The 18679-nt window shown below is 41.8% G+C and overlaps 1 protein-coding gene across 1 annotated transcript in view; it reads left to right on the forward strand.

Annotated features, from left to right (window-relative positions):
- ALK (ALK receptor tyrosine kinase) overlaps positions 1-18679 on the forward strand; it is a 1019362-nt gene that overhangs the window by 912656 nt on the left and 88027 nt on the right. Inside the window, 2 exon segments of the mRNA XM_020983767.2 lie at positions 3954-4048; positions 4246-4383. Coding sequence (XP_020839426.1) covers positions 3954-4048; positions 4246-4383 — 233 coding nt within the window.

Below are 18679 nucleotides of genomic sequence, written 5' to 3' on the forward strand. Positions count from 1 at the left end.
GAAGAAAACCATTGCCTCTAGCACACAGCCATAAAGAATAAAAGGAGAGGGATAGGCATCCTGCAAGTCACTCTCCTTTTCCCTACTTAGGGCATATTTGAATGAGAATAGGATCTTTGTTTCACTCCCCCATCCCTACTTTATTTACTCTGTATCCCATTCCCCACCTGGAAGGTACTTCGTTTACTACTGGTAACAGCCCTAGAGATCCATGTGTGGCCTTGACATCACAGCTGGTTGATGAGCAGATTATGGTAATGTCATAAGCAGGAGATGATGGCTTCAGGTAGGGAGCAGACAGTGGGAGAGAGCAGAGCCATAAAGGTGGGCTGGAGGGCCATTACCCAATCGTGTGCCAAGCATTAAGCAGCTGATACTTGGTCTTTCCTCCATCTTTTGTGGAAGCATTAATCTGGCGAAAATATGTCTATGTCTGCCTTCTTTTTCTACTTTCTCCAAGTAGCTCTGAGGTCTCTGTGTTAGGCAGCTCACTAATCTTTGTAATAGCTTTAAAAGGGACCAAGATCATAGGTCTTCTGGTCCCTGTTTGAGGGAGATGAGGAAACCAGGCATGAAAGAGGTTTGTGCTTTTTAACCTGTATACAAGTTGACTCAGAAAAAGGCTAAAATCAGTCTAGTCAGAAGCATGAGTTGCATGCTTCCTGGGTACAGGAGATATGGCATGATAGTGCACCTAGCCTCTGACAGGTCTCATGGTAAAGACTGGATAAATGTGCATGAAAAAGAAAATGTCTAACAAAACCTAGCAGGTTCTAGCAAAGTATATAAGGCGGGGGGGGGGGGGGTAATAGACACAATATATATGCATCAATGTAACTAGAAAGAACAAAAAAAAAAGCTAAAACTGAATGCTATGTAATTATAATGACCAAGATTGGCCCAGAACAGGAAATGGGAAAATGCACTTTTCTCCCTTCTTTGCAGAGGAAGGGGTCTATGGGTATAGAAAATTACATATACTCCCAGACATGATCAATGCCAATGTATTGTTTAATTGTGCTGAACTGCTTTTTTTCTCTCAGTTTTTTTTATTCTTTGTCATATGGAATGTTTTGTTGGGGAGAGGGATATCTAGAAATATGTTTGAAAATGAATATGATGTAGACAATTATTGATTTAAATTTATCAATTAAATATTTTAAAGAGATATCTTAAAATTAAGATATTAACATCTTAAACAATTTTAAAAAACATCTTAAACATTCTTAAGAAGAAACAAATTTTATTTTATTTTATTTTATTTTTTTGGTTAAGCAATGGGGTTAAGTGACTTGCCCAAGGTCACACAGCTAGTAAGTGTCATGTGTCTGAGACCAGATTTGAACTCAGGTCCTCCTGAATCCAGGGCCAGTGCTCTATCCACTGTGCCACCTAGCTGCCCCCAAAAGAAACAAATTTAAAAAAAAAGCAAGGTCATCAATGTCTGTACCTCTATAGAGATAGATACAGAGGTGCTGAAAAGGGAGACTGAAGAGACTGGATTAACCTGAGTTTCAATCAAAACATCATAGATTTAGAATTGGAAGGGACTTTGGAAGCAATCTAGTTCAATCAATCTGGGCTATCACCAGTTGTCTTGACTTTTGTCTTGCCACTGGACTTTGATGACTCAGGAAGAGAGAGTCAACTTTGTACAACTCTGCCTCACTTAAATGGATGTCTAGAGAGGTTAAATAACACGTCCAAGGTTAAGTGGTGGTGAAGCACGGATTTGAACCCAGGTCTCTGACTCCAAATACAGCATTTTCTCCAACTATGCTATGATGCCCCTTCTGGGATATTGGAAAGATTGTCAAACTATGAGTCAGAAGACCTATTCTCAAATTCCCATTCTCCTAACCACTTACTACACAATCCACTTAACCTCACTTTCCTCTTCTGTAAAATAGTCATTCAAGAACCATTTATTAAGCACCAACTCTACAATGCACAGCCCTGGTAGCTGAGGAGCTACAAAGCTAATAAGACGGTGTGTCTACCCTTGAGAAGGATCGATTGATCCTGCCTTCTATATTTAGTTGTTGAGAGGATCAGATGAGATCATGGTGATGAAAACGTGTGATGCTGTGTATTGTAAACTGTAGAATGCCATGAGGGAATCTTAATACTCAAATGCAGTAAGAATCACTCACCTTTCTATGACACCTCACAATGACCTTGTGTGGGGGTCAGTCAGGGATTCTCGTCTCTATTTCACTAGAGGTCAGGAGGCCATGTCACAGAAGTTAGTGACTTAGCCATGGTACTACTGCGAGTATGGCGAAACAAGGATCTTTGGCAAATCGAGGGTCTCAGAGGATCTAGGGCTTGAAAGGGTCATCAGTGGCCATCCAGAACCACTGTCCCATTTTACATATGAGGAAACTGAGGGCTAAGGAGGTTGAATCACTTGTCCAAGGGTTACGTAGGTAGTGAGCTCAGGTTTCGAACCTAGATCCTCTACCTCCTAAGCCAGTGCTCCTTCCACAGGACCATGTACTGGAAGCCTGAAGTCTTCTAAATCTAGAGGCAGCTAGGTGGCAAAGAGGATAGAAAGCTGGGCGCAGAGTGAGGAATTCAAATCCAGCCTCAGATATTTACTAGCTATGTAATCCTGAGCAAGTCACTTAACTTCTATTTGCCTCAGTTTCCTCAACTGTAAAGTTGAGATAATAATAGCACCTACCTCTTCAGGTTGTTGTGAGGATCAAATGAGATAATATTTGTAAAGCACTTCACATAGTACCCAGCACGTAGTAGGTGCTTAATAAATGCTGCTTTCCTTCCTTCTAGAGCTCCCCCACACCACACTGTTGCAACCTGATGGAAAGAGATCAGTTCCCTTGCCCCTGTAGCCTACTATGGGTACTCACTTTGCTATTGTTTCCTGTGGGCAGAGCTGTAACTTGATGGTTCTCCCTTGGGGCACAAGACAATGTTTAGGAGCCCAGGGAATGGAGGAAGGGGTATGACAGACCAGGTGGTGATGGTGATGATATAGCCAGAGCCAGTCTAACCAAGGGCAGTTGTAGCAAGGGAAGAGAAGGCCTTTTTTAGAGAATCTGCTCATGTGTCTCACAGAAGTTGAAGAGGAAAATGCGCTGGGTAGAGAGGCAACAAAGCCCGGGAGAGATGGTTGGGGGAAGCTGGGCCATACCGTCTAACGGACTAGGGGCAAGGAATGGAGAATGACGATAGCTATGTGGAGGAAGTTTCTTCCCCAGCCCCAGAGGCAGCATGCTGCACCTCTTAATATTGGTACCCTGAGGCAAGGCCCCATTTACCTCATTAATTAAAGCTTTGCCCACATTAATGTAAGATCTGGAATGTTCCTCATGCTGTGACTTCCTGTGCATCAGACCCACTTTGGGCCTGGAAGGGAAGGTTTTCTCAGATGATCTGAAAGGCCTGGTCCCAGGTTCTAGACTCCAAACTGGGTTATCAACGATAAATTGCAGCAGATATTGAATTAACACTTAGGGCCATACATTTAGAGCAGGGCCAGCTAGTCCAATTCCCTTATTTTACAGAGGAAGAAATAGACCCAGGGAAGTGAATTGTCCAAGGTCACCCAGTAAGAGTGTAAGAGTTAAACCTAGGTCCTCTGACTCCAAACCCAGCAATCTTTCTACTACGCTGTGCCTCCTTCAGAAGGAGATAGATTTTTATACCAACCAAGTGTGAGGAAATTCCATATTGACTGACTATGTGTCTGCTGTATGACCTGGATCAACTCAATTAACCAGGCTGAGCCTCAGTCACCTCATCTGTAAAGTTAGAGGGTTGGGTTAGACAGCCTCAAAAGCCCCTTCTAGTTCCAAATCTATGGCCCTGTGATTTTGTGATTAAAACAATGGCACCCTGGCAGATGTGGGGCACTTAGCTGCCAGGCCAAGGTAAAGTAATGTTGGCTCACCATCTAACTCATCATTGGTTCTTCTTCACCTTCACAGATTCTGGCTCCAGATTGTCACATGGTGGGAGGAAGACTCAGGCGCCATCATTGCTTTTGACAACATCTCCCTCAGCCTGGACTGCTATCTTACAAGTGAGTTCACCCACATTCATTCCCTTCATTGCCTCCTCCTGAGCTATAGCCCCACCCCAAGTCCAATCCTGCCAACAGCCCCTCTCTCTCATTTCCTGACAAGTCCTACCGACCATCCCTCCCCTGCATTCCGTCTTTCTGTCTTCCTTAAGTGAGCTCCGCCTAACCAAGATGTCATGCTGTCTTCTGTTTTCCAGTTCATGGGGAGGAGATAATATCAAGGGATGACGCTCCCAATTCAAGAAACCTCTTTGAGAGTATCTATAAGAAGTCATTACAGGAGCCAAGATTGCAGGAGACTGCACATGGGGAGAACCTCAACTTTGATCCAACAGGTAAAGACTAGACCCTTACTAAGGAATTTATTTCCGCCAAAGACACGGAATCAGATGGATGTTTTTGCTTTTTTTAAAGGTGGGAGGGGAAATTTGTCTAATAGCTGTGTAGCTCTGCGAGAAAGCAGGTCTATCATTTGCAGCCAAAAGGCAAAAATAGTATGAAAATTGCAAAGAGGCAAATTTGGGCTCAGTATCAGGAAAATTTCCCAAGAATTAGAGCTGTCCCTAAGTGAAAAGGGCTCTCTCAAGAGGCAGCATGTTCTTCTTCATTGAAGACCTTCCAGAGAAGACTAGATGACCACTTACTTGGGGACGTCTTAATGGAGGCTCAGGTATAGGAAGGACCGTGTGACTGCTGAGATCCTTTCCCATTCTCAAACTCCATGATTTTGTGAGTCTCCCTGGCAATCTAAGCAAAGAGGAAAGTCTGAAGAATGTGCGGATGAAGCCCTCCTCCCTTCCATGCCTAGGGGATGCATATTTCTTACAAAAAGGAAAGAATCAGCCTAAAAATGTTCTTAAAACCCCCAAATCTGATAAAAGATTTCTAGTATTGTGCTTGGAATGGACAGGAGATTTCAAAAGACCCTCTTCTATAGCTGGGAAGTATTTTTGAACCTAATGGCATACTTCTTGGTTCACAGCTAGGACTAGAGGCAGAGAAACCCTTTGTTGGAAGTAAAAAGCTCTAGAGGAGAGCTTCTTCAGGTTAGGAGTGCCTGTCATGCATGCCTGGCTAATAATATTTTCTCATGAAGTCCCCTAAGATATACTAATGCCATAATGCTAATGGAGCAGATATTCTAATGCAAAGAGGGGTTTGGTCTGGGCAGGGGCTGGATTCAATGAAGAAACAAAGCACATTGCAAGAGGCTTCTGGCCCCATGTATGATCTCTCCAGGGAGAGATCATTTTCAGGTTCTAGCTGAACCTCCCAGAACAAGCTGGTTTTCCTTATATTATCTTCAGTGCCTTGCTGTGATAGACATTGATCAACAAATGAATGAATAATGATCCAAGAAAACTTGACCCAGGCAGGAAGTCAGTCAGTCAGTCAATAAATATTCATTGTTACTATATGCCAAGCACTCCTAACCTGAAGAAGCTCTCCCCTATAGCTTCTTTGTTGTTGTTGTTGTTGTTGTTCAGTCATTTTAGTTGTGTCCAACTCTTTGTGACCCCATTTGGAGTTTTCTTGGCAAAAATATTGGAGTCGTTTGCTATTTCCTTCTCCAGCTCGTTTGACAGATGAGGACACTGAGGCAAACAGGGTTAAGTGACTTGCCTAAGATCATGCAGCTTGTAACTGTCTGAAGCCAGATTTGAACTCAGAAAGATGAGTCTTCTTGACTCCGGGCTCATTGCATCACTTAGCTGCCCAACAACATCCATTATTATACCTCTGATACATAATTATAAATTCATGATACTCAAGTTTCATCAAGTTGTCAAAAATATGAATGAGTAGATATAAACTAGTACCATTTTCACTAAACTCAATGGTTATCAATTATTGCTTAACTAAACAGTGGCTTCCTATTTTCTTTAAGAAAAATCTTTACTTTATGTTGCTCCAAGATTTTATTCACAGCTCTGAGCTGGCATGCTATCCAAATCATCTTGGCTGCTTAAAAGAATGAAGGTGTCAATTGTTTCCTCAAAACCTGCTTAGATTCTTGAAGTGCTCTAACTGCTAAGGGAAAAATGTTTTCCGTTTTTTGAAGCAAGGGTTTCCCTTTCCCTACTAAGTTCTGAGCTCTCTTTCTGTGTAATAAGAGAGGGAATACAACTTCCAGGAGCCAAAATCCTGATCAATGAATAGCTTGGATGTAAGGCAATTTTGGCTCATTGAAACCAACTAGGAATGTCATAAGGCAGCTAAATGGTGCAGTGGATAAAGTGCCAGGCCTTGAGTCCGGAAGACTCACTTTCATGACTTCAAATCTGTCCTCAGACCCTTACTGGGTAAGTCACTTAACCTTATTTGCCTCAGTTTCCTCATCTGTCAAAAGAGCTGGAGAAGGAAATAGCAAACAGCTCTAGTATCTTTGCCCAGAAAACCCTGAATGGGTCACAAAGAGTCAGATACAACTGAATAACAACTAAAAGAATGTTGTAGAGGAAAGAGCATTGGATGAGGCACCAGGAAACTTGTCTTCTAAGTTTCCACTCTACCACTAACTATTTGCACAATCATGAGGAAATTCTGTTACCTCTCTAGGCCTCTGTTTCCTTGATGGTAAAATGAGGGGAACAGATTAGATGATTCCTAGATATAACATACTGTGTTTCTTTAAATAAGACTTTTCACCTCTCTTGCTCTTGCTCCCATTACCTAGAGGACAGTAAGTAGGGTTCTCAGGTTCACCAGCATGAATCTACTAAGTTTCCCCCCACCCTCACCCCTATTCCTGCTTTGATCCAAAGCCCTCTAGAATTTATTATGTTTTTTTAAACCTGGGAAATTCAGCGCAAGATATATCCTCTCTATTCTGACCAGCTTAAGGCAGTTTCCAGTAAATTCTCTTGGTCCAAGACATAGTCCTGGCTTTTCTAATCAGCTGAGGAACCATCATCCTGGAACATTATGACCTCACATCACCACTGGGGCCCCAGGCTGAGTTCTAGATAAGCCAAAATACAAGCTTCTCCTTGAACCCCGGAAGAGGGAGACTAGCCCCCAGAAGATGCTTTCACTATCCCTAGGCACATTGTTAGACCCACTAGAAAACAGTACCTCCATCAGGAGACTTCTGCTTTGTGGTTTCTTCTCTGGAAACTTTGCCTCCCACTCAGAATTATTTTTTAATCAAATAATTGGTTGCAACAGGAAAAGAAAAAGGTGAAGAAAAGGGAGGTCCTGAAAAGAAAGATAGATGCTAGGCTTCAACAAACTAGATTCTCCTTGTGTCCAAGCTACCCACCAATGGAGAATTTAGAAAAGTATTTGACTCCATGTGCTGCTACTGTTTGGAGTGGGAGCCATTATAATGTGTAATCCATTCATGATGACTGTTGGTCAAGATTCTGTTGCTAATGAATGTGACCCTGGACATCACAGACATTTGGCTTCAGGCCCTCAATGACCACAGGTTGCTTTGGCTCCAAGTTTATGGAGGTTTTGAAATGCCGCCAGATGCCCTTTCCTCCATCCTGAGACCCAGGGAACCCTGAACTTTGAAAAGCAAACCTAATTACCATGTCTTCTTTCTCCTATATACAGGAAGTAAGTGAAACCCTAGCCCCTTGCATAATGAAAACAGAGGAGGCAAAGTAATTAGTATTAGACATTTCAGAACCTCCACAAGGCCAAAGCAAAAGTAACCGTAATAACAGAAATATTCCAAACAAAGAAGAATTTGCACCCCAAACTTTCAAAATTCCCTAAAACTACCACAGAATATCTTGTTTGACTCAAAAAAATAATATAAATGAATGAATGATAAACATTTTAACCACCTACTGTATACCAGTGGGAATACAAATAAAAAGAAAAATAATCCCTGCCCTCAAGGAGCTTATAATCCAATGGGGGAAAACTGTACACAAAAGAAAGCTGAAAAGCAGGGGGTGGGGGAAGCAGAGTTCCCATTTCAAAGGCATGATGATGGTGGTGGTGGTGGTAGTGTTAAAACTAACCAGAGCAGCTGATGACAAATGAAGAGATGACCGGGATTTCAAGCCTTCTATAAAAGGAGATTATGGGAAGAGTTTTTTGCTCTATTTTCCAGCCCTCCAATCAGAGAAGCAGAAGTAATTTAGGGTACTAAGGAATGAGTACCAAAACTGAAGCAATTTCAATGATGATGAGTTTCCTGGTGATGAGCTAATCATGGGCTGGGTGATGATGATGATGATGATGATGATGATGATGATGATGATGATGATGATGATGATGACGACAATGACAGTGATGATGAAGATGATGAAGTTACAACCAAGCAGAGCAGCTGGTTGCAAATGAACAAATGAATGAATGAACTAATGAATAAATAGCCCATACTTCTAATAATAGATTCAGACACATAGCCTTTCCAGGACATAAGCCTCAAGATGTTTGATCTTGGATTATGTGGGTTATTTTATCTCAGCCTCAATGCAGTCTTCTAAACTGAGTTGAGCTGGGCTAACTAGCTGGAATGTTCATCCAATAAAATGTCCACTCAGGTGCTCCATGAAGCTTTCTCGGAAGGTTTCTGAGTCACTTTAGCTAATCAGATGAAGGGGCTGAAAGAGAAAACAAGCAAGCATGAAAGCTGGCAAAATTACATTTGTCGGCTTTGCACATACAATTACACTGAATGGTCAGGATAATGCAATCAAGGGGTCTGCAGAATTGTATTTCTATATTTGGCTGAAATAAATGGAATGAATAGTGATGTAAAACAGCCCTCTCTTCCCTGCAAAAGCTTAGGTGAGGGTGAAGGGGACCAAGGATCAGGTGAGGAGTCTAAGACAGTCCTCAGGAACTGAATTCACCTGCCTCAGTTCCTGTTTTCTGCCTGTCTCCTACTTTCCACCTTCCTGTGGGCTTATAATAGAGCAAAAGCTAGACTGGTGTATGGGCTGTCTGGGAATGAGAAGCAACCTGAACCTTCAGTCCCAAATACAAAAGGAGATTGTAGAGACCTCTGCCACCCATCCACCACCACCCTTTTCACTTGATCATAGGAGTTTGGGACTATTGATTTAGAGTAGGAAGGGATCTTACAGGCCATTTAGTCTATCCTATTCATTTTATAGATGAAGAAACTGGGACTCAGAAAAGTAAGATTTCTACCACCACCTCCTGCCACATACCCACCATGGTCATATAGCTATTAAGTATCATAGATGGAATTTGAACCCAGGTCTTCAGGTTTGGATTCAACAGAAGGAAAATCTTCCCAATAATGAGAGATGTCCAAACATGGAAGTAGTGAGTTACTCAATGCTAGTTTTCTAGTAGAAGCTGGGTGACCACTTTTCCCAGGGAGGCTATAGATGGAATCCATGCTCTTGGGAAGTTTAAGACTACATAACTCTTGGGGTCCCATCTGACTAAAATTCTAAGACTAGCCCAGGACCCTTCAATACATCTCAGTTTCTCCCATCACAATTAAGAAGCCATAAGGATTCTCCCCTCTTCAGGAAAGCCCTTGTGGATACAGAACCCTGAATATCATATTTCATAAATACATGCATGTCCTGTGTATTTCATTGGTAGTGGCCACTGAAAGACTCAATAGAAGGGGCTGTGGCCTGGAAATTCTTAATCTTACAGCCACCTTAGGGACGAGTCTCTCAGAACTTGGTTTGGTTAGTTTCCAGGGACCAAACAATGAGTTCCTCACTAGGGCCATCCTGCAGATCTTTTCATTTTAGTGTGACCTTTCAGAGCTTAAACTCTACTAGTAGAACTTTCAAAACCCCAGAATCGTCCTCCAGGTCATCAGAAGGGGCTTCCATTTCTACATAATAAGTGGTCAAAAAATATCTGTTAGATTGAAAAGAATTTGTTAATCCACTCATTTTATTTTTTGCAATCACCTCAGGTCCTGCTCCAGACTTTCCATCCTATTATCCCTCTTCCCATCCCCGATAAGTAAATCACCTCAGTTATGTTTAACCCTTGTCAATTACATGTCATTGTTTAATTGGGGTGGCTAGGTGCTGCTGTGGATAGGGCACCGGCCCAGGTTGGGAAGACCTGAGTTCAAATCTGTCCTCAGACACTTACTAGCTGTGTGACCCTGGACAAGTCGCTTAACCCTGTTTGCCTCAATTTTCTCATCTGTAAAATGAGCTGGCGAAGGAAATGGCAAACCACTACAGCATCTTTGTCAGGAAAACCCCAAAAGGGGTCACAGAACCAGACACAGCTGAAAAACAACTGAACAACGACAACAATTGGATGTTATTTCAAGCTGTGGCATCAAAAAGAGGTTTTCTTTGTTCTGGTCTATGCCCTTCTGGCTGCCTGGTACTACCCTCAAGGATATAATACTGAAAGAACTCTGCTTGTTATTTCTTTTCTTTTCTCTTTATCTATGCATTTTGTTGTTATAGCACATTCATTTCTGAATATATCCCTGCCCTCTCCCCTATTCAGTGAATCATCTCTAGTAACAAAGACTTTAAAAGGAAGTGGAGGGGAAGCATTTCAACAAAATCACCTACCACATCATCCCTCTTTGTAAGGGCAGTATCCCATACCCAGCTTGGTACAATGGAACATCGTCTAGATTTAGAGTCAGAGAGCCTAGGATTAGAATCCCACATCTGCCATTTATGTGAGCCTTGGGTTGTGCAGCCTCAGACAAGTCACTTCACCAATCTGGGCCTCAGTTTCCTCACTATAAAATGAGAGCACTGGAGTAGATGGCCTCTGAGGTCCTTTTAACTCTAAATCTGTGGTCCTATGAGCAGCCCTATGACCTTCTTCCTCTACAATGAAGGGATGTAGGTAATTTTCTCAGCTCTTCTCCAGGACCAAGCTTGGTCATTATAATTTTGTAGCATTCAGTTTTCTTTTTTCTTTTTTTCTGTTTACTTTGTTTGAATTGGATCTATTCTTTTCCTGATTTTGATTATTTCCTTCTGTATCAGCTTACAAAAATCTTCCTTTTCTGCTCAGTATTTTAATCCTGCCCAAATTAACCTGGGAATTGGGGCAGCACCTAGCCGCCCCAATTAACCCCAATTAACCTCAATTCTGAGGTATTTCAACACTCCAGTGGGATAGTGGTATGCAGCCCAAGGTCTACAACAGTGTCTTAACTATCTACTGACCAATAGATTCTTCCCTCGAAGTGTGTAGCATATCAACCACTGCCCTCCACTTCCTGCTGCCAAAATGCGATGCCAGGCCTCTTTACCATGTGCCTAGATTACTAAAATGATCTCCTAACTGGTCTCCCTGACCCTGCTTTCTCTGGCTCATACCTATGCTGCATAGCACCAATAGATTAATCTTCCTGAAATACCAATTTGATCCTGTCACTCTCCTGCTCAAAACTTTTCACTGGCTCTATATCACATACAGGATCAAATGTAAATTATGTGGTTTGGCATTCAAAGCCCTGCACGATCTAGCCCTAATCTACCTTTCCAAAGGTACCTTACTTATACTACTTGCCCACATCCTACTCCAAACAGGCCAGTCTAGATGTATCCTCTAACATGCTCTGCTCTCTCTGAGGTTCAAGTCTTTGATCCTGTGGCCGTCCTTCTAGAATCAACCAATCAATTATGCACTGATTAAGTGCCTACTGCATACCAGGCACAGTCCTGGCCTTTAAGGATCTGACATTCATTCAGGGAAATCAATAATAAATAAATATATGCAAAAATAAGTATAATGTAAATAAGTATTTGCAATATAAGTATAACAAGTATATGCAGAAAGGTAATTTGGAAAGGAGGGACCTAGCAGTTGGGGGATCAAGAAAGATCCCATGTAGAAGGTAGCACTTGAAAAAAGATTTGGAGATATCGAAGGTCTCTAAGAAACAGAGATAAGGAAGGAATATATTCCAGGCACAGGAACCATGCAAAGGCATGGAGACAGGAGACAAAATGTCCTGTGGGAGAAACAGGAAGGCCAGTTTGGTCTTTGTGAAAGGGAGTCATATAAAGTAATTTCTACGGCAAGAAAATTAGGTTGGGGACCAGTTTGCGAAGGCCTATAAATGTCAAAAAAAAAAAAGAGTTCATACTTGATCCAGGAGCAACAGGAAGCCACTGGAGTCTGCTGAGTAGGGGAATGACATGGTCAGAAAATTACAGAAAATCATCTTTGCAGTGACATAGAAGACGGCTTGGAAATGGGAGAAACTTGATTCAGGGAGTCTAATGGACAAGCTATGAAGGCTTGACGACGAGATACCGAACAAGGGTTGTGGCTTTGTGAGTAAAAAGAAGGAAACAAATGAGAGAGGTTAGACATAGAGACAAGGTTGGTCACCTGAGTGTCTTTGGGCAGGGAGGGGGAGTAAGGAGACAAGGGTCATACCAATGTTGTGAGACTAGAGATGAGAAGAATGGCAGTTCCATTGAGAATGATTCAGAAGTTCAGAAAAGGGGAAGGTTTGGGGAGAATGATGACAAGCTCCATTTTGGGCAGTTTGAGTTTGACACAAAAAATACTTTGCCTTTCTTCATGTGGGTATCCTGTTCTGCCTCAGTCTCCAGTTCAGGTCTTACCTTCTCCACAGAGCCTTCCCAACTCCTCCAGTCCGCAATGATCTCTCCCTTACCTAAGACCCCTGAGCGTCTACTGTCTTATTCTGGCAACGTGATTGTTACATTGCATTCATTCTTTGTAAATTTGTAACCCTCAATAAATGTGAGCTGGCAGCTAGGTGGTACAGTGGAGAGAGCACTGGGCCTGGAGTCAGTAGACTCTTCTTCATGAGTTCAAATCCAGCCTCAGACAGATTTACTAGCTGTGTTTACCTCAGTTTCCTCATCTGTAAAATGAGCTAGAGAAGGAAATGGCAAACCAGTATCCTGCCAAGAAAAATCGCAAAGAGTCAGATATGACTGAAAATGACTAAGCTACAATAAATGTGAGCTACTTTCATCTATTCAACAAGCAACAAGTACCTATTCTGGTCAAGGTCCTGTTATTTAATTCTTCATTTTGTATGTAATTTGGCTCCTATACTAGATTGTGTCTGGAGGGTAGACAAGCCAAGTTCTATACTTTGTATCACTTTCAGTGTCTGTCACAGTCTTGATCATACAGTAGGTATTTGCTGAGGATTCATTGAATGCATAGATAGATGAATGGATAGATAGATAGATAGATAGATAGATAGATAGATGGATGGATGGATGGATGGATGGATGGATGATGGATAGATGGATAGATAGATAGATAGATAGATAGATAAATGGATGGATGTTTGGATGGATGAATAAAAATACTCAAGGCAATAAGAGAATAATTTCAAAGGAGCATACAAATAAGCACACTGCAATATCATTTAATACGAATAGTACAAGAGGGACCCTGTCACATCATGGACAAAAACCTTGGACAAAAAAGTCAGGAGACTTAGACTGGAGCATCAGCTCTGCCATTGACCCACACTGGGTGGCTAGGTTCAAATCCTGGCTCTTCAATTTGCTACTCATAGGACCAACAGCAAGTCACAACCTCCCTGAACCTCTGCAAAATGAAAGGGCTTGACCAGATGGCTTCTGAGGCCCCTTCTACCTCTCAGTCTATAATCCAATCACTATGAATTATTTAGGGTCAGGGAAGGGTTGAGACATTGACTTTCCTCATCTGTAAAATGACGGCGTTGAACTTAACTGATCTCCAAAGACCTTCCCAGCTCTAACACTCTGTGATTCTAAGAGCTGAGGGAAAGTAGAGTAAAGAAATAATAATTCTATTTCTCCCATCTCTTCCAATTAACCTGTGACATTTTTAACATCCCCACAAGTAAGGGTGACAGGCTGTCCCTTTCTACATATGGCAACATTATTCAAGAGCAGATGCCAGTGCCAATTGAAAAGTTTTATATATTTCATATAAATTGATTGGGTCTATTTCTACTAAATACATTATCGGCTCACTATGGAACAACTATTAGAGATAATAAAATTTGTAGCTAGAGCCATTCAGTCATTAAGTCCTGAACATACCCTCCTGGGCATGACGGCATCATTGGAGGCTAAACTAGGACAAAACTCAAGAAAGCTATTTCCATTGGAACATTGTCCTTTCAAATACATGTCTTTGCCTCTAAAGGTTGGGGGTACATGTGTATCTGTGACAGAGGGGAACCGGGGCTTTGATGCAGGGCACCAAAATTGAGGGGATACACAAAAATCTAATAACTCCTTCAGAAGATTAGAAACAACTGAACTTCACATGTAGTTTGCAAAAATAATCACTTAAGGATGAAAACTAAAGGATCATGGGTATTTTAGTAACACCTATCTGTGAGACCCTGTAGTAAATAATTTGTCTCCAAATAGAAGTCTGTGCAGGCTTCTGGGGAATACAGTTCCCAAAAAAAATATCCTCTTTTACATTCTTAATTACTTCTTATATTATTTCTACTCATGAATTACAAAGTATTTTCAAGGACCGTTTTTGAACTGCTTCCCCCAGTGCTCTGTGCTGCTTGCCTCGACTCCAAAGTTGCTAGTTATGACTCAAGTTAAAGTATGTCTTTCAGCCCAGACCTTTTCAGATACTCAGGATTCAGTACTGATTTGCCTTCCAATTTCGCTGAGTCCATTTCAGGAAAAAGATGAATGTTTTTCAAAACAGCTCATAAAACCCTATCTGCTGCCCCTCTTAAAACAGAACAGTTTTATACCAAAGGTTTTGAATAGGTTCAGACAGGAAAATGTGTCTGGTTATAGTTTGGAGTTTTTCCTCCTTTTTTTTTTTAAGCACACCCATGATTTAATTGGTGTGGAAGAATTCCATAAAGGGACTCTCTCTGCCAATACATATTAGGGCACCTGGTCTTCAATTAATAATCTGATAGACTTGCCTAAAAAGCTGGAAGGTTGGTGATTCGTCAAGGTTCACAAAGACAGTATGTATTAGAATCAGGACTTGAACCCAGGCCTTCTTGACTCCAAGGTTGGCCCTTTATCCATACTTCAGCTTGCTTCTCTGTCTTATTTTAGAGAGAAAAAATAGTATTCACCACCTTTTCCCCTAAATCCACCCCTCCTCTCAACTTCCTTATTTCTGTTGAGGATACCACCATCTTCCTGGTCACACAGGTTACTAACTTGGAAATTAACCAAGACTCTTCTTTCTCCCTCATCCCTGTACCTAACCAGTTGCCAAATCTCATTATGTCTGCCTCCACAATATGGCTCAAATCTGCCCCTTTCTCCCCATTCACATGGCTACCACCCCAATTCAGACCTTTCTCCTCTCTGGCTTGGCCTCCTAATTGGTCTCCCTGCTTCCATTTCCTTACCTTTCAAATCCATCTTCCATACGACCACCAACAGGTCAGTGCAGGGGTAGATGCATTCTGGAGCCGGCAGACTGAGGCTCAGTCCCCCATTGCACTCACGTGGATAATCTTGGGCAAAGCAAAGGTCAGAGATCTAGAGCTGGCAGGGACTTTGGAGGCCAGCTAGCCCAACCCCATATTTATCCTGAATATGGCTTGTTTGTACATTCTTGTTTACTTCTTGCTCCCCTTCCCCACTACATTGTGAGCTCCCTGAGGTTAAATTGTCTTTTACCTTTCTTTGTTTTTCCAGCACAGTGCCTGGCACATACGAGGTGCTTAATAAATACTTATTCCTTTTTCTTCCTTCTTCCTTTTCTTCCTTTCTTTTTTCTTCTTTCCTTCTTTTCTTCTTTCTTTCTTTCTTTCTTTTCTTCTCTTCCTTCTTTCCTTCCTTCTTTTCTTTTCCTTCTTTCTTTGCTTCCTTTTACTTTCCTTCCTTTCCTTCCTGCCTTCTTTCCTTCCTTCCTTTCCTTCTTTCTTTTCTTCCTTCCTTGCTTCCTTCCCTTCCATCCTCACTCACACTTGTATGATCAGGGGCCACCCCTAAGTAACAGGTTTGTTTGGATTACTTGTCAAAGAATGTTGAAGCTGGAATGGACTTTAGAGGTCCTATAATACAACCTCCTCATTTTACAGATGAGAAAATTGAGACCCATAAGGTAATGTGATTTGCCCAAGGTCACAGGGGCAGTAAGTGTCAGAGCTGGGACTGCAGCCCAGTTCTCAGGACTCTAAAGTGCAGTATATTTTCTACTACTGTATCCTCTCTCTTTGTCATTTACTCAAATTGACGTGCTGCTTCAGGAAAAAAGAAATGCTTAGAGCTAATTAATTATTCATGACTGCTCATTCTGTGTGTGTGTTGTTCAGCATAGCAACAGTCCCAAGAGCTTGGTAAGCACAGTGGCCTTTGTGCAGACTACTAGGGTGCACCATTTAGGGGTCTGAAAGAGGAAATAAGCTTCCTTAACTCTAGAACACCAGGGAAGGTCCCAGATGCCAGGGAGGATGTGGCCAACCATGTCAATTGAAAATGTTGATATAATTACAGCTCACATTTCTGTAGTGCTTTTAGATTTGCAGAGTATTTTAAATATGGCATTCCGTTTGAGCTTCACAATCACCACGTGAGGCCCTTACTGTAGATTTTAGTACCTTCATTTTACAGTTGAGGAAACAGAGGCTCAGAGAGGTTTAAGTGACTTGAGTAGGGCCACTAAGGTATTAATCATCTGAATATTCAATATTTATCCAAACCTGGGTCTTTTTAGCTTCAAATCTAGCCCTCTATGCATTATGTCAAATTGCCTCTGATAAGGTGAAAAATAAAAAAAGAGTACTGGTCTGGGAGTTGGGAGTTCTGGGAGTTTGGTAACTGACCAGGGCCTGTCTCTGTCTCACTATGAAGATCTAGGCAAACCTTGTCATCTCTCTGGGCTTCATTCTGTTTATCTATGCATAGGAGGGTATAGAGTCAAGAAGACCTAAGTTCAAATGCTACCTCACCCATACCAGCTGAGTGACCCTGGGCAAGTTGTTTAACTTCTTAGCCTCACATCTGTTTAAAAAAAAATGGGGATAACAATAGCATCTACTTCCCCTGGTTCTTGTGAGAGTCAAATGATATACATATAGACATCCTTAGGACACCAGAGTCTACCTGGGCATCTCGCCATCTGTCATGCTGCTACAAGCATTCCTTCTCTGTCCTGTCCTCTGACCTTCCACTTTCACTATTAATATAAATGGCACAAGAATTGACCACCATATGACTTTACTCACAATCCTGGGAGCTCTCTGGACCAACACTTCCTTCCCTTGTCAACACCACCATATGTATTGTTTCACCCATTAGAATGTGGGCCACTTCAGGATGGGGACTGTGTCACTTTTGTATTTATGTCCTATCTGCCTAGCGTGTTGCCTGGCACATAGCAAATATTTAATAATTTTCTTATTCATACATACATACATACATACATACATACAACAATATCACTTCAGAAGACAGATAGTCCTAAGAGTTGAGAGAATAAGTGTTCAAGGCGTCTAGATAGCACAGAAGACAGCACTGGACCTAAAGTCAGGAAGACCTGAGTTTGAATCCTGCTTCAGACATTTATTAACTGTGTGACCCTGGGTAAATCATTTAGCCCCTATTTGCCTCAGTTTCTTCATGTATAACACAAAGAGTTGGACTCAATGACCTCCAAGGTCCCTTCCAGTTCTAAATCTATGACCCTATGATCCTTTTACTACTTGCATAGTTCACATGTTTAGATGACCAGCAATCAGTCCATATCATGAGATGTGGTATCTACTACTCTAGTTGCAGAAAGCACCTGGATGATGGGCACTTTCCTGTTAGAAAGTATGACTCTGTTTCCAAAGAGAACCAGCAGTTCTAGGCGCACTTTGGTATATTGCAGGAAGAACTGGGTTCAAACCTCATCTCTGAACCTTATCAGCTCTGCAACCCTGGGTTAGTCACTTAATTTCTCAGTTTCTTCACCTGTAAAATGGGGATAATAACAAGGCCTTCCTCAAAAGGATGTTGTAAGGCTCAAATGAGATCATAAATATTAAGCCCTTTGGAAATATTAAATTGTAGCTAGTAAGACACAGCAGGGAAAGCAGTCCTCCTAATTCTAAATACAGTGGCCTTTCTCTTTCCTAGAGATAATAGCACATTACAGACCTCAGAAGGTACCTTGTCACCAAAAGCTAAGGTTAGAATTTCCTGTGAAATAAAGCACTGAGAAGACAACCTGGCACAATGGATGAAGAGCCAGCCTGCTGCTCAGGAAGACCCAGGTTCAAGTCCTGACACAGACATAAACTGATAGAATGATCCTAGGCAAGTCACTTAACTGCTGGCATCAGGGTGAAGTGGGTCAGGGGGCAGACAACTTGCCAAAACTTGACATAGCAGAGCAGTGCTGATCTGCTTTGGCAGAGGAGTTTCTTCAATGAGTGCTCTCTTTATCAAAGAAATAGCAAGTCTGGTCTGAAACAAAGAAATAATGCTGGGTTCGTTGGGAGTGGAAGAAAACCTACATTTGGGAGTCTGAAGACCTGGGTTCAAATCCCAACTTGGATGCCTATCAGTCATGCTACCTTTTTTCTCTGAGCCTCAGTTTCCTCATCTGTACGATGAGGATGAAAATTAAATGCTATTATTTCCTGTTATCTGTCATGAGGAAGGTGCATTGTATTAAGTGGAGAGCAATATAGATGTGAACTGTCATTATTAAATGCATAGCATCACAAGCCCCCAAGGGACATGTGGCCCAATCCTTTCATTTTGCAAA

Source organism: Phascolarctos cinereus, unplaced genomic scaffold, assembly GCF_003287225.1.
Source record: "Phascolarctos cinereus isolate Bilbo 61053 unplaced genomic scaffold, phaCin_HiC Scaffold_2;HRSCAF=192, whole genome shotgun sequence".
NCBI classification, from domain to species: domain Eukaryota; kingdom Metazoa; phylum Chordata; class Mammalia; order Diprotodontia; family Phascolarctidae; genus Phascolarctos; species Phascolarctos cinereus.